The 26,925-nt window shown below is 41.4% G+C and overlaps 1 protein-coding gene across 4 annotated transcripts in view; it reads right to left on the bottom strand.

The window, feature by feature from the left end:
- RALGAPA2 (Ral GTPase activating protein catalytic subunit alpha 2) overlaps positions 1-26,925 on the bottom strand; it is a 604,731-nt gene that overhangs the window by 385,078 nt on the left and 192,728 nt on the right. For all 4 annotated transcript variants that reach the window (XM_073628147.1, XM_073628145.1, XM_073628148.1 and 1 more), the window contains 3 exons: positions 15,506-15,699; positions 7,631-7,729; positions 4,482-4,637 (listed from right to left, as the gene is read on the bottom strand). In XM_073628147.1, the coding sequence (XP_073484248.1) occupies positions 4,482-4,637; positions 7,631-7,729; positions 15,506-15,699 (449 nt within the window). The remainder of the gene's footprint in view (positions 1-4,481; positions 4,638-7,630; positions 7,730-15,505; positions 15,700-26,925) is intronic.

Genomic DNA, 26,925 nt, shown 5'->3' with positions numbered 1-26,925 from the left:
AGGAGCTCTAAAGGCCTGAAACATCAGGCTGATCCTAGATGCAGGGTAGTACTACTGCATCAATATTATCTGAAACAACCCGCCGAGGTAATGGCAGGAGACTGAGGTGCTTCAAAAGCAGTGATAGTCTGCAAGGGGCTCTCATTTGCTAGAGATCCACATGGTGCATTGTAAGTATAGGGAAAGCACTTCAGCCAAGCTGAATGAGAGGAAAAAGAGCACAGAGCACATGTTGCTCCACCTGGTAGATGACATCAGTGTTTGGTCCTTAATCATTGCCAAGGTAAAAACGGTGTAATTTAAAAAGGTTCCCTGTGGTGTAAACAGTGAGCCAGCCCTTGGTGCTTTAGCCTGAATGGGCTTGACTTACTCACATAGCAAGTCTTTACAGACATGGTCACACCTGGTGCTATGGAATGGCTATGGACCTGGAAAGCACTCCATGACTAACACAGTACACTCAGGTAAGGAAAGCATCACAAGGAAGGGCCCAGTGCCTAAAGGTCACATTCTAGGCTAGCCCTGCACAACCAGTCCATTGGAGTATGGGTTTGGACTCCAAAGCTATTGCTGAGGATAGCTGCTATATAGAGACCAGCACAAGAAGTGGTGAAGTGAGGAATCTTAACTGAAGTCCCAGAGGAAAAAGGAGAAGAAAAAAAAAATTCTAGCAAAAAGGATAGTTCAGCAGAACTGAAAAAATGGCATTCAACCTCTTAGAGCACTTGTGGGTCACGTTAGGTAAATAAGGGGTTATATGGGGGCTGGCTAACGATTTTTCTGTTTTGCCAGTGTCCAAACCATTTGGAAGCCGCAGTATGATCCAAACGTATCTGAATTCCGATTTCCCTCAATGGATGAGAAAGAAGAGAAATATAAAAACTCCCTATTCCTGATCCCTAAACTCTTAACTACAATCTATAGATTATTAAAATTACTGAAATTTTAAAAAAACCAAAAAAAAAAAAAAAAAAACAGTATAAATTACCTACTCTACTGAATGTTACATGATAGAGAATGCAGTTAGGACATACATGCATCTAATGAACACACTTTCAGCGGTATTGACATTTGGGCTTCTATCAGATACGTTCTGACAGCTTAAGAGCACAGAAGGATGATTAAACATGTAAGACATTTTAAATTCAGAATGGCAGAGTTAGAGTGAATTCCAATCTACATGCAGTGCACATGATAACCGACATGCTTAAGTATGAATAGGTCCTTCTAGTTTCCTTTTCAAAACAATCTGCAGTACATAAAACCAGTCACATAGGAAAGAAAAGGATTTCTACTTTTAATGCACTTTGATGCAGTAAAATTGCATGTGCTTTACTGCAGGGAGTGTCAATAGGCCCTTAGGGGTTGATTTACTAGAACTGGAGAGTGCAAAATCTGATGCAGCTGTGCATGGTAGCCAATCAGCTTCTAACTTCTGCTCGTTTAATTAACCTTTAACAAAAAACTGGAAGCTAACTGGTTTCTGTGCAGAGCTGCACTAGATTTTGCACTCTCCAGTTTTAGTAAATCAACCCTTTAGCGACCATATCCTCTCAGTAGAATCTCCATATTTACCTGTGGGTCCAAAAATGACAAAAGGTCTAGATGAAACCTTGTGCTTGTACTATATTCAGAACAGAGGAAGGCAAGAATGCAAAAGAAAGTTTGTAACAACATGAGGATTTTATGCCGTAAGCACTAAAGTTGAGAGTTTTGCTGCTCCTCCATGCTTCCTTTAACATTCATACTCTTGTCGGTGAAGACTAAAAGATTCCTAACACTAAAGGTGGTAATGTTTTCAAGAGTTAGGTGTGAGGCAGAAAACTGGAGCAAAGTACTTCTATGGGCACAGTGTTTGGCAGGAAGTGACATTAGGTAAGAGAGCTGACATCTCTTGTCCTCTGCATTCCAAATGGTGAAAGCTGACATTACCGCAGGGTTGGGTTAAATTGACCTCTTTTATGAAAAAAGGCTTTTTTTTTTTTTCTTTTTTTTAAAAAAACCTTCAGATGAGTAAGCAAGACTCAAGAGATCTGACACTGCGTTACTTAACTGACTAGCGTGGATATTTCCAATAGGTTATTATGCCCTGGGCAGATGACCTATCCTTAGCCATTCATCTGTCAGGGAAATGTCTATCAAGTGGACACCTAGCTTACTTTTTCTCTTTAAAGCAGAATTATTTCAGCTTAACTACCAACAGACAATAATTTAAATATTAAAAACAAACAATAATTTAAATATTAAAAACAACCGCTCCTTTACATAAAACAAGAAAAACAAATGTCTAGGCCTTGTTTACAGCCCCTATAAAAAAGGTGGTGGATCCCTTTTCAGAAGCCTCCTGAATACCTATTTTAACAAGATAGAGCCTGCAGCTCAGTGCTACAACTGTGTGCATTACACTTGAATAGGCGACTTACGGCGGCGGTATAACTTTCACCGCACCCCTACCGTGGAAATGTATACCAACATGGCTGCTGGCCATGTTAAGATGCAGCTTGGTGGTTGAGAGGGCTGACGCGCTAAAACACTAGCACACTAAACATTAGCACAGTCACAATTATACACTGTGTGAGGTAGTTGACCACATAAAAATTTAATTTCTATGCATCGCATGAAAAATATGTAAATGTTAACTGAATATATTATATGTCGCAATTTCGATACAAATATTTTTATTCAAATGTAACGGAACAACAAAAAGGCATATGTAAACTGCCCATGCACGGGCTCAGAGTGGCAAAGCAACTCAGGGAAAACTTCATCTACAAACCACCAAACAAAAGAAAACAGTGGCAGTGGCTATGCGCCAAATCTAGAAAGTCGAGGTGGGGTTCAGGAAAGTCTGTAGGAATATCAATGTTAACCTGAACCGGTTAAGTCCCTGCTAGTAATGCAATTTAAATACGCACTCAGAGAGTGCGCTGTTACCACAAAAAAGAAAAAGAGAGGCATGAGCCCAGAAAAAGAGAGGAAGGAGAAGATGATAAAACGAAAGGAAAAAGAAAGGGGAAATCGAGGGTAAGTCACGGGAAGAAAGGAAGGAGAGGATGGCATGGGAAGTATATGAATTTGGGATCGTCAGGCGGGTCAGTCATAGGCATCTGATGCTAGCTGGAGGAAGTGAGGGAAAAGCGTATTGGAGCCAAGGTTCCCAAATCTTTAAAAACTTGGCATGAGAGTCCTTGAGAATGCTTTTCATCTTTTCATTGAGCATGAGAGCTGTCATACGCCCTCCAACACCCTGAAAGGGAACTATAGACTTCCTCCAGGCATGGGCAATTGCCCTCTTGGCAGACAAAAATAGGTATGTTGCCAGTTTCTGCTGACAAGCATAGATGCCCGGAATGGGGCAGTGCAGCAGGGCCAATTTAACATCCTTTTGGATAGGCAGAAAAAACAGGGTGTATAGCAGGCCGAAGACTCAGGGCCAAAACCCTATTAATCAAGGGCAAATCCACCATGTGTGTGAAACGACCCTGTGATGGCCACAGCCTCGAAAACAGTGCTCACTAAGATCAGGATTGGCGTCAGCAATACACGTTGGCACCTAGTACCAGCGTAGGCCTCTAAGGTGGCATTGTTAAATTAACATTCCTACAGTGATATGTTGCAATTTCAACAGTTTATCCTTTAAGCCACTGTCTAAATTTCCAGACCCAAATTCTTTTTTTTGAAAAGGTTCATTTCACAATAAAAATATAGGGTTGATTTAGTATTTCTTGTCTTCCTTGTTGCATTGTATTGGAACATGTTGTTGGAGTATTCTTTGTTACATATACAAATAGGAAATAGTTTTGCTGGGGCCAAGAGGCTTGTCTACAACCATTTTTATCGATAGTTGATGAGAAAATCATTTTTACGTATACATTAACACTTTCTTTTCCAACCTTTCATAGGCATACCATTATTACATATAAATATTTATTTATATTAAAAAATAAAAAGTGAGCACATGTATTATTTAAAAGCACAAAACGTACTAATAGATTTAGTAGTAACTAGAAAAACATTTATAAAATCTCTAAATAGAAAGAAAATAATGGTAGATGGGGAAAACATTATACTGGTTATCCAAAAACCTCTTGCTGCATGTTCATCAGGAATAGTGTGTAATTGAAAGAATCTCTGTCGTGTGCTTATTGTGATCTGCCTCCCAATCAGGGATATTTCCTCTCACTTTCTGGTGGAACAGAACGTGATGGGAAATTTTTTCCAATAAGGACACAGCCTGCAACAAAACACTTTTTCTCAGTAAAAACAAGGAAGGGTTGCTCTCATTTCTTGTCCTGGTGTCACAGGCACAGGAAGTGGGATGAAACATTCCCTGTAGGGTCACAAACAGAGAAAGGCTGAAGACAAAAGGGGCACTCATGGGTCTTTCGGCGTACACTACCTGGAGAGTGACTTCCAATGGATTGTATGTGTACAGTGCATATATAATGCTATAAAATGTGGTACAATCGACAATCACTTACTTGATCTTCATGATTGAGGCCATTGTGTAAAACTAGGTAAAACTGAACCAAGACATCTGAGTTTGGTAGAACATCTTGCCGTCTTGTCATCATACCACAGATCAGCTTGTAAGCATGCAGTTTGCCCTCCTTGTATTCACTTGACAAGGTGGTAGCCTGAAAACAAATTACACATTGTTAAATGTGAAACAGAAATCACAGATCATGCCAGACATGTAAAACAATGGAAACTAAAATGCATCTCTATTTTTTTTTGGTAGTTTAGTTCTTGATAGAGTGTGGACACTATTTGTCCACTGACAATGTGACAAAAAATCAAAAATTGATGGGAAATCTTTCAATGAGGGCACCAATTCTGGTAACTAAGAGGGTATTTGATTTTTAATTCATTTTCTCTCATGTCTCCAGGTCAAGAGTTAAAGACAAATCTCCCTAGGGGGCAAGAAAAACCTCACGGGGCTCTAAATATTTCATGCTTTATCATAAAAACTAAAAAAAGAAGTTCTGGCTGAAGATACACCTCTGCATATGTCTATTATAGCCTGAAGGGGGGGGGGGGGGGGGTGTCCTCAAAAGTTAGAACCTTAAAGGGGTTGTAAACCTCAGGCATGAAATGTGAACAAAGCACATCCCTCTAACGCGTGTACTTGTCTTGCTTAAGAGTACTAAGTGTAATTTCTGTCCACTGCTTCATTCCTCTGCTATAAGCATGAGTCACTTCTCACAAGTATTTCTGACATCAAGAGAAAAATGGTGACGGGGAGGGAGCTCCAGCAGATTGACAACCTCAGCTCTGTTCCTGTGTGCTGTGTCGCTTCCCTCCAATCAGATCTCAGAGCTCTCTTCAGTGAGTGTAACTTCAGCTCTCCACCTCCTGCTTTTAAGAGCTGAGAGATCCTGTATAAATTCTGCACTTTGAATGGATGTAAGGGAAAAGACGGCTGTAGATAAACATATACAGCTTATGTAGGAGGATTTGTTTCATCTCTGTGTATCATCCGAGGCCAGTCATTTCACTGGGTATATGTGAGGGTCTGCAACCAATTTAACTTAGACATAGCATCCAATATATTAAGCCTTCTCGGGTTCCACATAATGTCTGCCTTCCAGACCCTATACACTCAAACCAGGGTTATGTTTGGGGTTCCACAATAAATTGTTTGAGGTTTCTAAATAGACAGGAACTTAATTTATTCAATAGAGACCTACTGATAAATCTATATAATGTAAGATATACAGTTTGGGAAGCTATCCCATGAAGAAATTGGACTTTTAAGGATGTACAGCTGAAGTTTGCAGGGGGGGGGGGGGATTGCAGAGGCGGGGGGGGGGCACATAAGGCATTACCACATCTCCCATAACCATATGTGGTTGACACCACTCATAACCTCATCCAGTTAATCAATAATAAGACATCCTGTAAGTCTACATAGCATCCACTTAGGTAATGACTGAATTCACTGAGCCAAAAGTAATAACCTCTAAATCAACTCCCACACAGCCAAAAATTCATATCCCACCCTCATCACAGTGTATAGGTAACCCTGATAAAAGTTTATCTATTCTCACATTCAACTGTTATTCACATAGATGGAATGTCACATCATCGTTTACTTTATGAAGGAAGTATTTCTTCAGCCTCTAACGCATACCTGCCACCGCCGTGTTATATATACACACGATCCAACCTGACACGGCTGGGCCGGGCAGGGCCCATATACGTCACAGAACTTTTTTTGGGTTGGTTACCATTCTCGCCTTAATCTGTCAATATACAATCCAGTGTCCACCAGACCTGGACCTGGTTATTATTACCAGGGACCAGTTGGTTGGATGGTAGTCTTGGTCTGTGCTGAGCCCTTGGGAGTACATACGGCTACATGCTGATGAAATTGGTGAGCACCTTTATAATGTGGCATTTTTATGAAATTTTTGTAAATAAACATATGATAGATGAATGAATTATATGCCATTCTCTGATAGTAATGATGTTTTTTGCAATTCAATGACAATTAGATATATTTTGCATTTCCCTGAAGAAGCGGAGCTATCGCTCCACGAAATGCATTGGATGCTTCTACATATATGAACCCATATCAGCATTGGAAACAAGTATCAATATCAACACTCCGCTATGTTCACAATTTATGAGATGTTCATACCTCTTTGTGTTCATTATTAATAATTTTGTATGAAATAAACCTGTTTTAAACGAAACTTTGTGCTCACCTCAGTATCAGCTGTACATTCTTAAAAGTCACATTTTTTATGGGATAGCTTCCCAAACTGTATATATTCTCTTAAACAACATGATGTGGATGTAGCAGCTGTCCCTAGAACTGGAAACAAACTTTATATTTGAACTATAAATATATATAATGTCTCCCCAAAACAAATGCAAACTCATTCTTGGTGTCCTAAAAACTGGTACAGTGACTCCTGGGACCATAATGTAAAAGTGACTGAGCATCTCTGGTCAGCAATGAGATGTTTTCATTTTCTGTATCAATCTGGTCTCTTACATACAAGAGCTGAATGTTCTAAATAGAAGTTTTGGAAGAAGAATGCTTTCTCATCCTTCAAGTGATGAGGCTGCCTATGAAGCACAGCACTAAATGCATTTTGTTTATAAATTGAAACCATACCACTCAAAAAAAAAAAAAAAAAACAAACTTCTAGTGCACTGGCAGCTAGGAGCCTCTTGTAAAGCATCTGGACTGGAGTACAGCAAACTACTTATTGTCGTGTGTGTATGAGCCCTGAACTGAAGTCAACCACTTAATGGCTTGTTCCTGGTAAATAGTTCATATTCTGTACCATTTACGAAGTAAGAGTTTTACATTTCAACATTAACATTAGAATTATTTTCTACTCCTAAATTTAGTAATCCCAAAAACAAAATTTTTAAATAATGTACAACCTTCAACCTTGACCAGATTACTTTGTACATACGCGCTCTTCTCTATCTCTGCCAATTTCTGGGCTTCATTTAAATGGTTTCATTTTGTCTACAAGGTACTGAAGTAATCACCAGTAATTTAAAAAAAAAAAAAAAAAAAAAACAACACGAATGCTGTGCATTTTATTTTCATAGCGTAATTAGTGTAGTGTAATTTTCATATTGTTATCCATGTACAAGTATCCCTTACTTTAAATAGCCAAGATGCAAACATTCTGAGAGGTGGGATCAAAATAGGAGGCGGAGGGGAAGACTGATTGTCCAGACTGATTGACAGATTGTCTCTAATCTGAAAGAGAAAATAATGTAAATCTAAAATGGTGTTTAAAAGAAAAACACAGCAGTTTTATAATATAAACAAATCAACTACACCTTTTATTACCCAGAAACTGTACCAAACGTTATTTAATGCTGCCACCTAGTGTTTGATATGCAAAACGTTTCAATATACTACATGCTGGAAGTGTCCAGGTGTCTTATACAAAGGGATTCCGTTGACAGACACAGGTGAGGTTTTATAGAACACCTTTGTAAATGTGTGTTTTAGGCTGGCCATATATTATACAATTTTCATATTCAATTTCCTTTAGATTTACCTTCAACTATGTAGTTCAAGAGCCTGCCTGATTGCATACAAATTGAAAGTGTTTAGGGTTGATCTTATATTATATGGTTTTGGTAAACCTAAAGAAAAATTGTATAAGAAAATTGTAAAATGTATGATGAGCCTTACTCTGAATTCTATACCAGCTTCTCACTGTGGTAATAGAGTAATGCCCCGTACACACAATCGGACTTTCCGAGAACAAAACCGTGGATTTTTGTTCGAAGGATGTTGGCTCCAACTTGTCTTGCATACACACAGTCACACAAATGTTGGCCAACAATTACGAACGTGAGAATGCGGTGATGTACAAGACGTATGATGAGCCGAGAAAAGGGAAGTTCAATAGCCAGTGAGGCTCCTTCTGCTTGATTCCGAGCATGGGTGAACTTTTGTGCGTCGGACCTGTGTACACACGATTGGAAATTCCGACGACAAACATTTACTGGCGGAAAATTTGAGAACCTGCTAGCCAACATTTGTTGGCGGAAAGTCCAACAACAAATGTTCTATGGAGCATACACACGGTTGGACTTTCAGCCAACAAGCTCACATGCAACATTTGTTGTCATAAAATACGATCGTGTGTATAGGGCATTACAATCTTCTGCACACATTAACCCTATTCACGCTAACGTAATGCAAATATGCAGCCTTTGGCTCCAAAGGGTTGTACCAGGGTGATGCTTCACTCCGGTACCATTTTTTAGAGCCGAGGGTTGGCTTTCTTGTAATAACAACAGTTGCGGCCAAGCAGCCAGTCAGCTGCTATTACAAGCAGCAGCAGCAGCAGGAGGGGACATCCCCTCGCCGCCTTACACGGCTCGCCCAAGCACTACCATCCACCGGGAGACCCGCGCGACCAGCCGGTAAAACCCCTGTCTTGCTGGAGACCCAAAGAAGTCGGAATTGGCTTTGGTCAGGTGTTGGATATAGTAACCCGCAAGTGATGTCATGACATCACTTCCGGTTTACTGAATACTTAAAAAGGCACCAGAGTTAAAAAAAAAAAAAAAAAAAAGACAGTATTCAAAAATGGCAAACTTGATGTTTTGAATACTTTTAAGTGCAAAGGAGGGATTTGGGGTCTTATAGATCTCAGATGCCTCCATAAAGAGTACCTGTCACTGCCCATTAGTGTCACAAGGGATGTTTACATTCCTTGTGACAGCATTAAAAGTGATAAAAAAATAAATAAAATTTAAAAAAAGGAACAGTGTAAAAATAAAATCAATAAACAAAATAAATAAGAATTTTTTTTTTAAAGCGCCCCATCCCTCTGTGCTTTTGCGCAGAAGCGAATGGATACATAAGTCACGCCCACAAATGTAAACAGTGTTTAACCACTTGCCGACCAGTCGCCATCATTATACTGTGGCAGGTCGGCACGATCCCGTGAACCGTTGTAGCTATACGTCGGTCCCTTTAAGCGGGATAGCAAGGGCGTGAGCGCGCCCGCTGCACAGTGGCCACGAGCGATCTCGAGCACGAGAGGCAGAAAAGGGAGGTTCTGTGAGGAGAGGAGAGATCGTGAGTTCCTACGAGCTGGGAACCACGATCTCCCATCTCCTATAGTCAGTCCCATCCCCCACAGTTAGGACACACACATAGGAACACAGTTAACCCATTGATCGCCCCCTATTGTTAACCCCTTCCCTGCCAGTGACATTTATACAGTAATTGGTGCATTTTTATAGCACTGATCGCTGTACAATTGTCAATTGACCCAAAAATGTGTCAAAAGTGTCCGATGTGTCCACCATAATGTCGCAGTCTCGATAAAAATCGCACATCGCCGCCATTAAGAAAAAAAAATCCCCTATTTTGTAGACGCTATAACTTTGGTGCAAACCAATCAATATACTCCTTTTTGCGATTTTTATTACCAAACATATGTAGAAGAATACATATCAGCCTATACGGAGGAAAAAATTAGCTTTTTTTAAAAAAAAATTGGGGCTATTACAGCAAAAAGTACAAAATATTTTTGCTCGTTTTTAGTTTACAGCGCAAAAAATGCAGCGATGATCAAATTCCTCCAAAGGAAAGCTCTATTTATGGCAAATTGAAAGGAGGTCAACTTTGTTTGGTTACAGCGTCGCAAGACTGCGCAATTGTCAGTTAAAGTGATGCAGTGCCGTATCTCAAAAAATGGCCTGGTCATTGCGGTGCCAATTCTTCTGGGGCGGAAGTGGTTAAACTACACTTGAGGTATCGCTGCGAACGTCAGGGTAAGAGCAATAATTCTAGCACAAGACAAACCTTAACAGGTAACCTGTAGAAATTTTTAAATCGTCGCCTATGGAGATTAAGTACCGTAGTTTGTCGCCATTCCAGGAGCATGCACAATTTTAAAGCATGATATGTTAGGTATCTATTTACTCAGCATAAAATCTTTCACATTATACAAAAAGCTAGCTTTACCTTTTTGTTTTCTTTTTAATTCATGAAAGTGTAATTCTTCCAAAAAATTGCATTTGAAAGATCACTGCGCAAATACAGTATGGTATAAAATATTGCAACAATCACCATTTTATTCTGTAGGGTCTCTGCTAAAAATATATATATAATAATTGGGTGTTCTAAGTAATTTTCTAGCAAAAAAATACTGATTATAACAGCAACAAGAGTCAGAAAAAGGCTTAGGCATGAAGGGGTTAAATTTGGAACATTGCAATTATTATCCCAAAGTTATGGTAACACCAGACCACACACAGGAAAAATGTATAAAATGTTGCTCCCAAAGGACCCAAGAAGGACAGCAGGAAATTGCATTAGTATACTGCCATGTACAGTCATAGTCAGTAAAGCAATGCACAGAGCAATTGTAGTGTGCAAAGTACAGTACCATATAGCAAACAACTAAGTTTTACTATACTTTAGATGAAAGCTTATTTTGACTATATAAAACTCAACTATTCTTATATATATATATATATATATATATATATATATATATATATATATATATATATATATATATATATATATATATATATATATATATATACACACACACACACACACACAGTGTACAGCTAAATGTATTAACATTTTCTACAAAAAAAAAAAAAAAAAAAAAAAGATGGTGAACACAAAAGATACGATAAAAGAACATTAGCCTCCAGACTTTCTTTGCACTACATTAATGCCTTTTCCAAGTTACAGACAAAGCTCCAAGTCAATCACCGTAAGGGAAAGTCCACCAAAAAATAATGCAGCTCATTTAAGGTGTGCTATCTGTATTTGAAAAGCTATCAGGACTCAAGCCTTCGTGCACTGTTCAGCACTACCCAAACAATGGATTAGAAGGTACATGTGGCTTTCTGCTACTAGAAATGGAACTTTTAAAAGTGTCTTACAAGCTGGCAAAGGTTGTGAAGTGCTGCCACCAGCTGATTGTACAAAGGATCATCTGATATCTCCGACAGGATTGACAGAATGATGGCAGTGACAAATCAGTACTTGTTGCTTCTCATTCTAATCCATAAAGCCGCACTTTAACTAGCAAGGCTCCTATAAGGCACATAACTTGCAAACATCCTTACATGTTGGGGCAAATTAAATCTTACTTCATCACAAAATTCTTCCCACTTTAAGGGTGAATTCACACTGACTTTACATTTCCATGTATTTTAGTTGCGCTTTAATGAACGCTGACGTGCATTTTGACATTAAAGCGTACTGCTTTATTTTATTTATTTTTTTTACAGGATTTCCTTTGACATCACATCCTGTGGGAAGAGAAGGGGTGTGAGGGAAGACAAATTTGTTTTTAGAGGATTTTTGAGATGATTTTCTCCTTTTTTGGGGGGAAACAGGATGTCTGGCACAACAGCCCTAATCACTGTGATAGCTCTAGCTATACTGGGGAAGAGGTGTATGAGAAGACTGGGGTAAACAAGAAGATGATATTGGGTACATCCATAGGGGTGGGGATTAGAGGCAGGGTGGAGATGCTCAAGCTCTGTCTCAGGCAGGATCAAACAATGGTCTACAAAGGGAGGTTCCAGCTCCACTCTAGGTTTCCCACGCCACTCCCTCCATGTTTCAGCCTACAAGCGGTTGATATGGTGTAAATATTGGAGCTTATAAAAGTATGGTCCCTTCTTGGATGATACAGATGAGTGCCTAAATTTCATCAGCCCTAATCAATCATGAGAACCAATCTTCCCTGTGTTTGGGCAAGTTGCAGGACCATTTTTCATTTGGGTCGTGTTAGGATATGTTGCTGGGCATCTGTTTTTCTTCTTTTGGCAGCCGTTGTCCAACGTAACTGACATGGACCTGCATAGCTAGATTACATGAGTAATGGTGGATGTACAACTTGGAACCGTTCTTTGTGGGGGGGTTTTCCCCCTCCAATAAAGGACTTTTCAAAAACAGTGTATGAATGTGTGTTTTTTTTATTACTCTGTACATTTCCTTTGTGAGTGAGTAGGGTCAGGGCGAGGGTTGTGGGGAAGAGGCCCTTGTTCTCATCAACATCCCCTCCCCCAGCAAGGCTCACCCCATCGCCTTTCCTGCTCTGCCAGGTGACATGCTCATATAAAGGGTCTAATATGGATTTTTGGGTTGGGGGGACCCAACTTTTTTTTTTTCTTCTTTTTTTTTTTTTTTTTTATGGAGTTCCTGATTAAAACCCATCACCTTAAAGCAAAGCTCCACCCAAAAGGGGAAGCTCCGCTTGTTTGCTACCTCCCCCCTCCGCTGCCACATTTGACACCTTTCGGGGGGAGTGGATACCTGTCAAAACCAGGTATCCGCTCCCACTTCCGAGTAAGATCACTGCATCATTGTGCTATGATCTACCAAACTTCCGGCCCATCCTCATTTTCCCCGCTGCCTTTTGGGAGACACACAGGTCCCAGAACACAGCAGGACCATACAGAAAGTGCAGCACGACTCGCGCATGCGAAGTAGGCTTCACTTCCTGTTTCCCTTAGTAAGGATTCTGGCGCCTGCACCCGGAGCAGATGGACGGATCGGCTTGGGGTGCTGACACATTCAGGCTCCCTGGACAGGTAAGTGTCCTTATATTAAAAGTCAGCAGCTACAGTATTTGTAGCTACTGACTTAAAAAAAAATGTTCCCCTGGCTGGGAACAACGCTTTTAAGTTGATACTAGGCCTGAAGGGAAACCCCCATATTGTTTTTTTTTTTTTTTTTTTAAACTCCACATCCTTTTCTTAACTCTCACCTGTCAGCCAGGAATACCCAGCTGAACCAAGTGGGGTTGAGTCATTGGTTGTTAGGATGTCTACGGGTGCATTCTTTCTAGCAACCAGCAGCCCTGAGAGGGAGCTGTCATATTTGGCAGTGGTTGTAATACCAATGCTAAATGTTTAGTTCCTGATGCAGCTCGAGGTCCTGTCTGCGCTAAACTAAGGAGTAAAACACGTGTTAAATATAGCGAAATTAAGAAAAATTGATGCACGTTTTTTAGTGAACTGACAACTTCTTCAGCCAGAGGTCCTGTCTGCGCTAAACTGAGTGTAAATACAGCAACATTTTTTTTAAAATGCTTTTTTTTTTTTTTTTTTTTTTTAGGAAATTGACTATTTTTGTGATAAATACCATATGGGTTATTTTAAGGCAAAAAAAAAAAAAAAAAATCACTTGTAAGTCCTGCGACCGTGGGCGGTCCTCTACGGGGTCGAGGTGCGGATGGCTCCCCAGCAGTCTTCAAGACCACCAGTGGGAATATCAATTGTCTAATTCGTGTGTGCTTGTTTTAATAAGAAGTCTCTGGATAAGCGAGCTATTCTGACGAAGAGGGTAAATATGATGCAATTATTGTTTTGTTTTTTGAATTTTATACATGATATATATACATAAATGACCATGAATGGCTATCATATTTCATATGATTGAAAACTGTCTTTTGATGTAATTATAGAAACACATGAACCCCCTGAGGAAGACCATAAATATATAGGTCAAAATGCATTGGGGCTTTGTTCCAAACATCGGACAGCACAACCACAATTCAATGATTGTAGGTTGCAGAATCAGATAATCCTACCCTTTTTTCAACCTCTATGGTATTGCCAATATTGTGATTTTTTCCCCCTTTTTTAATGTACTAGTCTGGCAGTGTATATACCCAGAGCTCATGTTTTAACTCATGTGTTTATATTGTCTATTTGCTTTTTTGATAATAAAATAATTATACTTCTATAAATTCATTGACTCACAATTGCTGCTAAATTTTCTTTTTCTACAACATTTTGTTATTCAGGGTGTGCAGCCTTTCAGACTCCTTACATGTGTCAAATCATGCTATAAAAAAAAATAATACTGTATTTATCTCTTAGTGAACCACGTTTCATCATTGATGAAAGCATTTATGAATACCTAGATGACAAAATCATTTCAGTCCACCCAAAAGCGATATTTTAGCTGTAACTGAAAACCAGTAAGGCTCTCCCAAGCTTCTTTTAGGTCTTAAAAACTCCAACAGCAAGCTCGCACGGCTTTCATTCCAGACTGTGCTCCTGTTCACCTGGCAGATTTGGGTGTTTATGGCCAACTGTTCTAGCACCTGCTGCTTCATTCTCCATAGTATAAAATACATTAAAAACCCAAGGAGAGTGGGACCACTTATAACAGCCACAGCAGGTGTGCTGACAAAGGAACTCAAGTGCAGAGAACACAACAGAGTCCCAAAGAAACACAAGAAGCTGTCAGGTGGTTTGACTCCAGAAAATCAAAAGTTAAAATATCCGTTTTGGGTGGATAGGCCCTTTAAAAATACAACCTTTTTCATATTATAGCTGTAGTATGACCCAAGACATGACAGGTTAAAGTACTTGTAAACGACCACATTATAAATACAATTTTTCTCTTTTTATAAGTAATCACAAAATCTCTGTTCTCAGCTGCATAAGAGCTGGGGGAGGAGAAGAAACAGCACACTGAGCTTCCCAGTGAATTGCTGTGCAGGGATGGACGTGTCAGGAAAAGTCTGATCATTGGAGGAGAGTAAACTGATTTCCCTGCTTTGCTAGATTACTGACCACGGTGTGGTCTCCTGATTTCACACAAAGGAAGCAATACAAAGAGAACAGGAGACTCTCTCATACAAGTACAGGGTACAGCAGACACAAATCAGTAATATGAAATACTGAGGTAACAAACACTTTAAATCACAAAGGATCATTTCCGTAAACAAAGAAAAGGGTTTTTTTCTAAGCAGTTGCTGTCAGTTATCTTTGTATTTATGCATTGTAATAAGTGTTATTGACAAAATATATGATGAGACAAGGTTATTTCACAAAACTTTGAGAGAGGAAAGAAGGGGGATTGCTGAGAGCAGATCCGTCCAATCAAACTGCTTTTTTTCAATGGCTTGCTCAAAAGTGAAAGTCGCTACCGGTAGCTATGAGCAAAACTATATTTAGATATTCATTGAAAATACAAAGTAATATCACATAGGTAAAAGAGGCAAATAAGCCATACCTTTGCTAACTTGTACCACAGCTCATAGAGGTAGCCAAACACCTTTGCATGAATTTGGGCAGACTGAATATTGTTCACGTCTCCGAGTATTCCCAAGATTCTCCTCCACAGTACCGCAGCAGAGTCCGCATGCCAACCAGCCAGATTACCACCGGCTATGATGCTACAGTCCCCAGCAAGGCACTCAATGCTGTCTACAAACAAAATAAGAAAAAAGTTTTTTTTTTTTTTTTTTTTTTAACAAGTGGATAGTAAACAAAATACTCCTAGATCAAGAATGCTGTAAAGCTTTCAGTTTGTCTGGTTAATCCCTGTAAAACTTATATACACTCATACAAAACAAGAAGGCAGGTTTTCTGATACACCTGTGCAAACAGCAGTGTAATGTTCTCAGGAATCTAAACTCTACAGTATGATTGTAAAATGCACATGTCATATTGCAGAATATGACATGCTGCAAAGAACAAAATGACTGCTGCAAACATATTGTCTCAGTGAGGTCTGATAGGTGTGTGATAATGCTCAACCAATGTGAGTAGAGATTAAAGGAGTTGTAAAGGCAGAATGTTTTTTATCTAAATGCATTCTATGCATTAAGATAAAAAAATAAAAACCTTGTTTATAGCAGCCTCTCCAGCACCCCCCTAATCACGTACCTGAGCCCCTTCTCTCTGCAGTGATGTCCACGAGTGTCTTAGCTGTCCCAAACACTCCTGCTGATTGGCTGAGACACAGCAGGGGCACCATTGGCTCCTACGGCTGTCAATCAAAATCAGTCAGCCAATCGGGGGAGAGAGGGGGCGGGGCTGGGTCGGGGCTCCATGTCTGAATGGTTTCACGGAGCTCTGACTTGGCTCGGGTGCCCCCTTAGATAGCTGCTTGCTGAGGGGGCACTCGAGAGGAGGGAGGGGCCAGGAGCACAGAAGAGGCACTCGAGAAGAGGAGGATCCAGCCTGCTCTGTGCAAATCCAACTGCAGAGTAGGTAAAGTATAATATGTCTGTTATTTAAAAAAAAAAATCACTTTACAATCACTTTATTTCAAATAAATAAGGAGGTAAAAAGTGTTTTCCTCACTTTAGTTTGTTATCAAGGTAGGTACCGGGTTCTGGGCCTAGACTGCTGCCTCTCTTGTCATAGCAGTCAAACTGCTCTCTAGAGATAAAACTTCTGGGTATATAGCTAGGAATGTTGAGCACAAGCTTCCATCTTGTTTGAAATTCATTTAAAATGTTTATTTGTTAAGAACATCAGCTGAGCCAACATGCTGCAGGGGAAAAGGACCCCCACTTCTCAAGGGCTTGAACAAGGACCTGAAGTACAATTTAGATGAAATAACATAAAATGCCTGAATTGAGGCTGGATTTAGTGTGTGGTATCAGAAATGTAGACAGCAGCTGGATTGAGCTCTAATGTTTTTAAAGGCAAAGTTCAGTCAACATCTAACTAAAGCTAAACCCACTCCCACCCCCATTCTATAAGACAATTCTGTCTACCCTGTGAAAGAAAAGATGCTTATACTTACCTATTCTAAAGCCGCTCCCATCCAGAGGAGATTGTTCTGCTCCATCTCCTCCTGCCTGTGCAGGGATTAGAGTGTCTGCCAACCCACTCTCCAAACTCCGCCCAGTACTATGCCTGAAAAGGGGATGTGTGGAAGGAAGTTTGAAGCACCACAGCCGGCAATTAAATGATGGCTGCATAGTTAATGCCTCTGCCTGAGTCACCAGAGACCAGCCTGAGGTGAGTGAGCTGAGCAGTGTACAGTGTATGAACTCATCTCATCTCCTTCCCTTCTCTCCATATCTGCATTCAAATCACTCTTCAGAGAGCATTTGGCAGGCAGTGAGGAGACACTGTATCAGCACCTGCTTTAATCCCTAGAAACCCGCACTAATGCATTGCACGCAGTTGTGGGGTGCTTGCAAAGCAGCCCCAATCACTTGAATGGGTCATGTTCAGCAGGTATTGTACCCACAAAATGCAACAGACGGTTTGTAAAAAACAGGCACTTTTCTCCTGTCCATAAATGTCCATGGACACACGTGTGTTTAAGCTTTGGGGTGCATACCTTAACGCAATAGGCTGCACACACCTATCGTTACATAGGCATTTTAGCATCTCCTCATTTAAACTAATATCCTGTTTATGAGTAACCAGTGTTTTTAATCCTGTGAGGACCAAGCAGTGTTGTTCCAGACTCCTTATCCTTAGAAGTTTAAAGCCATGTGCATGCATGCCTCTGGAAAAGAAAAATGTGATGCTTCATGTGTAAGAATATATGTAATTGCACTATTTCATATGCACCCTACTAAAATTTAACAATATTGTTACAAATGTTACAGTCCTGACTAAAAAAATATTGAAAACCACCATTAGGTTACTTTGAGTGTACTTTGAACTTGTTGTACTTAGAGTGTTACTAATAGCTATGGACACAGTGAAGCTGCTGGAGGATAAACATCATCTCCCAGCACATGGTCAGCATTAGGTGATCATCTGACAAAGTTGTGTTTCAAAAACACTGCTTTGCCTTAAAATGCTGTTAAATTCTGAGAAAAATAAAAAATCAATTGATCACCAGAAGCCTGGGATCATTCCTGTACATAACACTCCTGAACATGAATATTACAGATGAATACTTGGTATTTCCATATACAAACAGCAGATGGAGCCCCAGTCCCCATTTCACATGCTTTCCTGTATGTTCTGATCGACTTTACTATATAAAAAGAAAAGAAAAGAAAAAAAAAAAAAAAAAGGGGGACACAGTTGGATCTTTAGATTGGAGCAATGGGTTATTACGCCACCTGCAGAAATAGGGCATTAGGTACAACAAAAAAGAACAAACCCTAGGGATGTCCCCCATCTGCAATACACAGCTCAGTTAGTGGGCAGCAGAAAAAAAGAAACAACAACAGAGAAACAACTGAGAAGAAAACTACTCAAAGAGGACGGGGAATGTGTTCAACGAATGCAGAGAAAATAATTTTATGGTGTGTACAAAAATCGCATGTTCTCTTACATTCATTAAAGGACACAGATGGATATTTAGATCGTGTCCAATGGGACAAGCCAAAGCAGCGCCAGAAGCAAAGAGGGTGTTGTTCAGAATTAATCAGCTAAAGGTATTAAAAAAAACACAACTCGGCAGAACTCAAAAATCTGCCTGCAAAACCTTAAGGCCAAAACTAGCATCCCCAGAAGAAGCAACGCTGACTCTGTAGAACTTGGTAAAAGTGTGAACAGACCACCAGGTAGCTGCCTTGCAAACCTGAGAAATAAAAGGCAATGGAGGTTACCGATCAGAGATGGCATAGGCCTGAACTACAGTCTGATGAGTCCACCTGGAAATGGTTAATGACAAGGCCAGTTGTCCCTTTCTGTGACTATCTGATTATGAACAAGGAATCAGTTTTCCAAATAGAGGCAGTAGAATTCAGGTAAACCCTAATTGACCTGAACCACATTCAAATAATGAAGCACCACTTCCTTGGTATGGAGGGGATTAGGACCCAGAGAAGGCAAGACAATGTCCTCATTCAGTGACACAACCTTTGTCAGGAAAGACAACAGAGGAAGAAGTACCACCTTATGCCTATTTAGTGCCAAAAATGGTTGCTTACAAGAAACAGCTGCACAGTTCGGATACCCTGTGTGCCGAAGTGATGGCCACAAGAAAGCTGACCTTTTGCTAAAGTCAGTAGGGGAATTTCATGAATATTCTTGGAAGGAGGGTTTTGCAGAGATGACAGAACTAGATTCAGACTTTATAGCATCAGCAGGGGTTGTGTAGATGGAACAATCCATGTAACTCCCTGGATGAATGTACAAACCAAGAAAAGTGAAGTCAAAGAGCGCTAGAAGAGAACAGCCAAAGCGGAAGCTTGACCCATCATTGTGGAGATGACAACAAGAAAAAGACATTTGTCTTTTAGTACATGGCTTCCAACAGAGACACCTTTAGAGCCAGCAACTGCAAAGTGGGGTAGAAGATTGGATCTTGTTAAAGAAGGTCCAGGCAGACGCCATGGCTTGCTGGCAAACAACTGAATGAGGTCCACAAATCAAGCTTGGCTCGGTCAATCCGGGGCCAGCAGAGGTATGAAATGCCCTCACACTCTACTCCCCACAAAAACTGGGGTAGGAGATTCGGAGCAGAAATGGCATAAATCAGGGTGTACCAGTCCACAGAGCCACCACCATATCAGCCCAGGAATCCCTTGCCCTAGCCACGAACCGGGGAACATCCGAATTGTGTCTGGACACAAGGAGATCTATGTCCATCGTGCCCCAGTGGTAATGAATCAGATCATCTTGAATTACAGAATGTTGATGGAAAGCCTGGTCTCCAACTACAGTACTGTATAAGACAAAAACAGAACATTCCATAGCTCAACTCACCAAATTAACCTGTCCAACAGTCTGTGTTAAAAACAGGGGTTTAGTTAGCACGCATTTGCAAACGCCAGCATAAGCTGCAAGGCCTCTTCACGGCACCCTGTGTATGCTTGCAGTCCTAACGCTACTGAATTTATAAGCATCTCCACAATGGAAGCACATGCATTAAATGGATAGATGAGGGGCAGGTGGGCCTGGAGGCAGCCCAATCCCCCTTAAAGGAACAGGAGCACACTGGACACCCAGCAAGAGCACAATGGCACCAAAGGTGTACAGTGTGTCCCCGGACCAAATATACACCAGTAACAAACAAATGGCCCCTGCCCCCACCTATAACTGGCCAGTTATAGGTGGGGGCAGGGGGCGTTTGTTACAGTACTATGCAATAGTTTTAGATAGGTGTAAAGAAATGTTGTAAATTAAGAAAGCTTTCAGAAATAGAAGTGTTAATAGATTTTTATTCTTCTGTCTCTTCATGTAATCCCAGACAGACTTGATGCTGAGATCAGGGCTCTATTGGGGAAAAACCATCAGTTCCACGACTACTTGTTTTTTTTATGCTGAAGGTAGTTTTTAATGACATATGCATGTTTAGGGTCATTGTCCTGCCGCAGAATAAAGTTGGGGCCAATTACATGCCTCACTGGTGCAATGGTATGATGAATAAGGATCTGCCAGTATTTTTCAGCAATGAGGATACCATTGATCCTGACCAAATCTCCAACTCCATTTGCAGAAATACAACCAACACCATGGTTCATTGTTGCCTGCAGACACTTATTATTGTACCGATCACTAGGCCTTCGGTGAACAAACTGCCTCCTGCTACAGCCAAATATTAAAAATTTTGACTCATGAGTCCAGAGCACCTTTCCTATGTTTTGTGTGTAATCGAGTTGCTTGACCTTGTTTTCAGGTCAGTATGGTTTTTTGGCCAAAATTCTTCCATGAAGATAATTTCTGTCCAGACTTCTCCGGAGAGTAGATGGGTGTACCTGGGTCCCACTGGTTTCCGCCAGTTCTGTGCTGATGGCACTGCTGGACATCTTCTGATGTTGAAGGGAAGTAAGCACAATGTGTCTCATCTGCTGTATTAATTTTCCCTGGCTAATTACTATGTCTATGGTCCTCAACGTTGCCTGTTTCTTTGTGCTTCTTCAAAAGAGCTTGAACAGCACATCTTGAAACCCCAGTCTGCTTTGAAACCTTTTCCTGGGAGAGATTTTGCTGATGCAGTATAACTATCTTGTGTGCTCAGTCCTGCCATGGTGACCTGTAACATGAAACTTCCACAACCTCACCTTAGTAGCAGAGTATGGCTGTTCCTCATCCAGTTTTAAGTCTCCTACACAGCTTTTTCTGTTTCAGGTAATGACTGTTTCAAACTTGCATATGAAATTGATGATCATTGGCACCTGCTTGGTATAATTGGTTAATCATACACCTGACTCTAATCTTACAAAATCCCTGACTTTGTGCAAGTGTACAAAATGGGCAACTGTAAGAAATAATACTGGTTTGAAGCCAAAAGGGTAGTCACATCAAATATTGATTTGATTTAGATTTTTCTTCTGTTCACTCACTTTGAATTTTGTAAACTGATGAAAATAAACAATAAAAAAATATATTTTTGAAAGCATTTTTACGTTACAGCATTTCTAAATACCTGCCTAAAACCTCTGCACAGTACTGTAGGAACCGACAACAGCCCCAGTGTCCCCCCACCCACCCAGAAGAACAAGCTGGTACCCATCATGATGATCTTCAACTGAGTGGTTGGAAGGACATTCTGGACAGCAGTATGGCAGAGAGAATCCACCAGGACAGGGAGACAGGGGAATGGTCCTTCCCAGAGACTGTGGAAGCTTGTTCCATTTTACTAGAATGTCCCACTGCAGAGTTTTGGTGTAATGTTGTGCATAAGTGACTGTTTCGAAGAAAGAGACCATGAGGCCTAGAACCCTCATGCAACAGTAAATGAAGATAGTCTGGAGGAAAGACAGTCATTTAACAGAAAGACAGTTTCTCTGCAGGAAAAACACCATTGCCACTGTAGTGTCCACTATAAGGCCCAGGTACTCCATACAAGGGGAAGGGAGCGAGGCTGACTTGTAAAGATTTAGGATCAATCCGAAGTCCTCCAGCGACTGAATCATGAATTGAAATTTTTTTGTCCCGGGTCCAAGCCAGACTCCGCTCATAAAAACAAATCATCCCACATCTGAGATGCTGTGGAGTTGCAGCAGAGCCAGTACCAAAGGGAGAACCATGAATTGGTAATGAAGCTCCCCCACCACAAACCAAAGAAAACTCTGATGGTTGCAGAAGATAGAGATTTTGAGGGAGGTGCTAGGCATTCTTGATGTCGACTGAAGCCAAGAGGTCCCCCTTGGCACAGAGAGGCTACCAATGACTGCACTGATTTCATTCAAAACTTGCGCACATTCACAAAGACGTCCAAGGTCTTCAGATCCAGAACGGGATGCACACCTTCTTTCTTTGGAACTGTAAACAGATTGGAATAAAAACCTCTGAACCTTTCAGAAGAAGGAACTATCACACCCTATACAAGAAGCCCCTAACCGCCGGATGCAGGTCCACCAGATGCTGAGGGGAGAGGCACAGTTTGGAATAAAAGTCCAAAAAAATAATCCTGGAGGAAAGAATTGGAACTTTTTTTTGTAGTCATAGTCTACCTCCTTCAGAACTTACAAGCCTGAAATAAGCGATAGCCACCAACCCGCAAATGATAGAAGTTGCGACTAACCCGTGCCGCCCCCCCCAGGTGTTATGGTGGGGGCAGACATTCATGTAGAAGTAGTATTTACTTGGGACTTCGGGTTCTTGTGTTGCCAGGGATGCCTACATCCTGACAACGTGGCAGGCTTTGTGGATTTCTCCTTGAAGTACCCCAGGCCACGAAAAATGCATTTATGCACAGAGAAGGAAGGGCCTGCCTTACAACCAGACTCCTTGCAATTCTTGGATTGGGGCAGAAAGGTGCTCTTACCACCTAAAAGGTTTTTAAGAATTTTGTTTAAAGAATCGCCAAAGGGATGACTGCCCGCAAACAGCATTTGAGTCAGAGCCTTCTTTGGATGTTTGATCCACAAACCAACACTTAAGCCAGAGTAGGTACCTTAACAGAAGTGCTGAAACAGACATCAAACATGTCTGTAAATAAGGTTTAGATCTCCCCCTAAATCAGTCACTCGTGAAGCAACAGCGCATGCGCAGAATGACCTAATTCAATTGGTAATGTCTGAAGGCTGATGCCATTCAGAGCATGCTCTGCTGCTGCATGGCTGACTTATTGAGGGGGATACAATAGTATGTAATCAGTGGTGGTGGCACAGCTGGATAGAAATTGTTGATATTTTATTTGGCCCTGAACAGCAGTGGTAGCCAATGGAGTCTATGTACACAGATAACCATTAGTGCAAAGTTTACCTGTGTACAAGATAACATATGGTCCAAAGGATCATAACTGCAAATTTTTATTGTTTTTCTTTATGCAGGTAAACACTGCGGACCAAAATGTAGCAGTGTACATAGGCCCATAGCATACAATACTGTTACGTTCAAATCAGTCTAAATTACGCAACTGTATGCAGTAAATTGTACACCTGTGTGCATGAGCCCAAAAAATACTATTGTTCCCCAATTACTTTAAACCAAAGTGATTACTGACAAACAATTCTGGGTATCTAGGTCAGGAGGCAAGCTCATAAGCAAATTATTACTTTCCAGCTTGAGAAAAAGTTGTTATAAACTGATTATATTTAGAGCTCTACCATTAGAAACTGTAGTTGTTGTTTAGTAGCAAGGACATTGCAATTTTAATTAACAAAATGGACCCTAAGACAAATTACAGCTGACAGAGGGTCCTGCACATTTGCAGACAGTTCATGACAAAAAAAGTATTGAAGCTTTTAGAGACAGCTGATTAGCATAAGCCAAACTAAGATAATCAGTCACACAGTGTATGGTGTCAAAAAATGCTGAAGTGCTGCTCCCAAGGTAATTGTTAGGCATTCTGTATTTAATGGACCCTATGCTTATTTGTCGGTCGAGCGTTTAACAGCCAGGTCTCTCTGGAAACATGTTTACAGAAGCTGAGAATTCTAACAAATACTCTCAGGCTATAATGGAGTTTGGTGTCTTCTCCTCCAACAATGAAGAGAAACAAAGCCAGCAACTGAATGTGTACATGCGCCTATAAGTGGCAGCAAGTTCCAGCTCTGCCTGTGCCGCAGTCAGAATGAATGCGCTTTGATAAGTGCTATCTTAAATGCTATACAACAGTGCCAAGAACACAACAATGGGATTCCTATTGACTAATAAATGCCGGTCCATCCGGGCTGACTGCCGATGTCTTGCAGCCTCCTAGCACCTGTCCCCTCTACCTTACATTTTCCTTTTAATGAGCTGCAGCTGCGTGGGGGTGAATGGGGGAGTGTATCTACAGGACTCGACTCTGATCTATCGTACACACGAGACACCATGCAAATATCAACAATGCTGATAAATAAAGCCAGCATTCATCTTCCAAGTTACGGGCATACAAGAAGCCTGGTGGCAAAGGGCACAGCGAGGAGAGATAACAGTGTCTGAATCAACAATGCCATTGAATGGGTTAAGCCACTGACTATGGATAGGATGTGTGTGTGTACACCTGCCAGCAGCTGAAGGTCTCTGTCAGGAGACAAGTTACGACTTTGGACAAAGGCTTTATACTGTACACCTTTCAAAAACCACAGGACAAAAGCGCACAGCGATGACTGGTGAACAAGTCAGCCATAAAAGGCCTTTTGTTCTATTCAGTGTTCTTTTTTGCACTTTATCTATAGCAGGTCATGTGACTGACATGTGAACATGTACTGCTCATCTCCAAGTCACGATGCTACGAGCCATTAGGAGCATTAATATACACAAAAAAATGTGGGACTTTTAAAAGGTGCTTAAAGTCTCAGGAAAGACACAGCACTACAATGTTTAAATAAGTACAGTATATTTTATATGTTAAAATCATGCTAAAAGAAACTGTTCGTCAAATCCTAATGAAGAAATTGGAATATAAAGTGAACCACCGTACATATCCCACCCACTGCAAATATACTGTATATAGATAACTTAATGGTCATATGAACATACTTGAGATGTTATATATAATCGCAGGTATGTATAATATATAGTATATATCCATGTGATCATTTCGTTATTTATATATTATTGCAGTGGGCAGGATACACAAGGTGGTTGACTTTATAATCTAATTTCTTCATAATTTCTTAATTCTGAATTATCATCACAACAGTAATAAAAGGAAACTCCTCCAAACGGAACAGTGTTTCTGTTAACAAGAGAGCTTTTGAATAATTTTGGAGAGATTGCCTTACTTCCTGTTTTGTCCATAGGGCAGGAAGTTAAAGGCTAAGTTCACCTTTAGTAACATGTTACACCCGTATTCACAATGTAACCCCCCCCCCCTTCCCGATCACCAAATGTGACAATATGCGGGGGTTCCTCTCCCCGTACTTGCGATCACAATTTTTTTTTTAAAACACGGCTGTGTGGGGCTCTGCACTGTTCACAGTTTTGTGAATTGACAAACTAACTACAAAAGTCTTGTCTGCCAGTGCGACAGGCGACTAGTAGTTCTAAATGAACTCTGGGGGCACAGGTGATTGCTCTTCTAGTTCATCTATTCTTCTTACTCACCAGTGTATGGGAGTAAGTGCAGACAGCTGAATAGTCTGCAGGCGCCCAACATTGCACCCATGATCTGCTGATCGCAGGTGCAATGTTCTGCAGGCTTCTAAGAAAAAATAATAAATACACATTTTTTTTTTTACCTGCAACATTAGGTTTTTACCAAGTTTTGAATACAGTATGGAAAAATTGGAATCTCCATCACTTTTTTTTATTGGTGCTTGTGTCTTTACTGGCAAGACTTCCCCGCGGTGGGTAAATACACAGTAATAATAACATGCAGTAACCCAAAGAAAATAACACTCCATTTCATGTTGCATTAAGTAGGAGTAGCCAGGGTAATGAGATACAGTACTGTGGAGAGGTTTTAAGCAGGTGTGAAGAAATTCTGTAAAGTAGGAATGCTTTCAAAAATATATATTTAACCCCTTCAGATCCACGCTATAGCCGAATGATGGCTACAGCGTGGATCCACTTTGCCGGGTGGCCGTCAATAGACATCCTCCCCATTGCACGCTCTCCGCACTCGGGTGATCACAGATCGGAGTAAGGGGTCGATCCCAGCCCCTTACCACGTGATCAGCTGTCAGCCAATGACAGCTAACCACGTGATGTAAACAGAAGATTGGTAATGGGTTTTTTTTCTTCTCGCGCTGATAGGGTGAGGAAATCAGTGCCCACCAGTACCGCCTGCCAGTGCCCACAGTGCCACAAATCAGTACCCACAGTGCCACAAATCAGCGCCCACCAGTACATAACAGTGCAAACAATGAGTGCCACCTATCAATGCTCACCAGTGGTGCCAATCAGTGCCTCATCACTGCCACCTACCCCTATCACTGCCACCTACCAGTGCCCATCACTGCCACCTACCAGTGCCCATCACTGCCCCCCTCGTCAGTGCCCAACAGCGCCCCCCCTCGTCAGTGCCCAACAGCGCCCCCCCTCGTCAGTGCCCAACAGCGCCCCCCCTCGTCCGTGCCCAACAGCGCCCCCCCTCGTCCGTGCCCAACAGCGCCCCCCCTCGTCCGTGCCCAACAGCGCCCCCCCTCGTCCGTGCCCAACAGCGCCCCCCCTCGTCCGTGCCCAACAGCGCCCCCCCTCGTCCGTGCCCAACAGCGCCCCCCCTCGTCCGTGCCCAACAGCGCCCCCCTCGTCCGTGCCCAACAGCGCCCCCCTCGTCCGTGCCCACCAGCGCCCCCCTCGTCCGTGCCCACCAGCGCCCCCCTCGTCCGTGCCCACCAGCGCCCCCCTCGTCCGTGCCCACCAGCGCCCCCCTCGTCCGTGCCCACCAGCGCCCCCCTCGTC

Source organism: Aquarana catesbeiana, linkage group LG04 (genome assembly GCF_042186555.1).
Source record: "Aquarana catesbeiana isolate 2022-GZ linkage group LG04, ASM4218655v1, whole genome shotgun sequence".
NCBI classification, from domain to species: Eukaryota; Metazoa; Chordata; class Amphibia; order Anura; family Ranidae; genus Aquarana; species Aquarana catesbeiana.
This window is presented reverse-complemented; position numbering and strand designations above follow the sequence as displayed.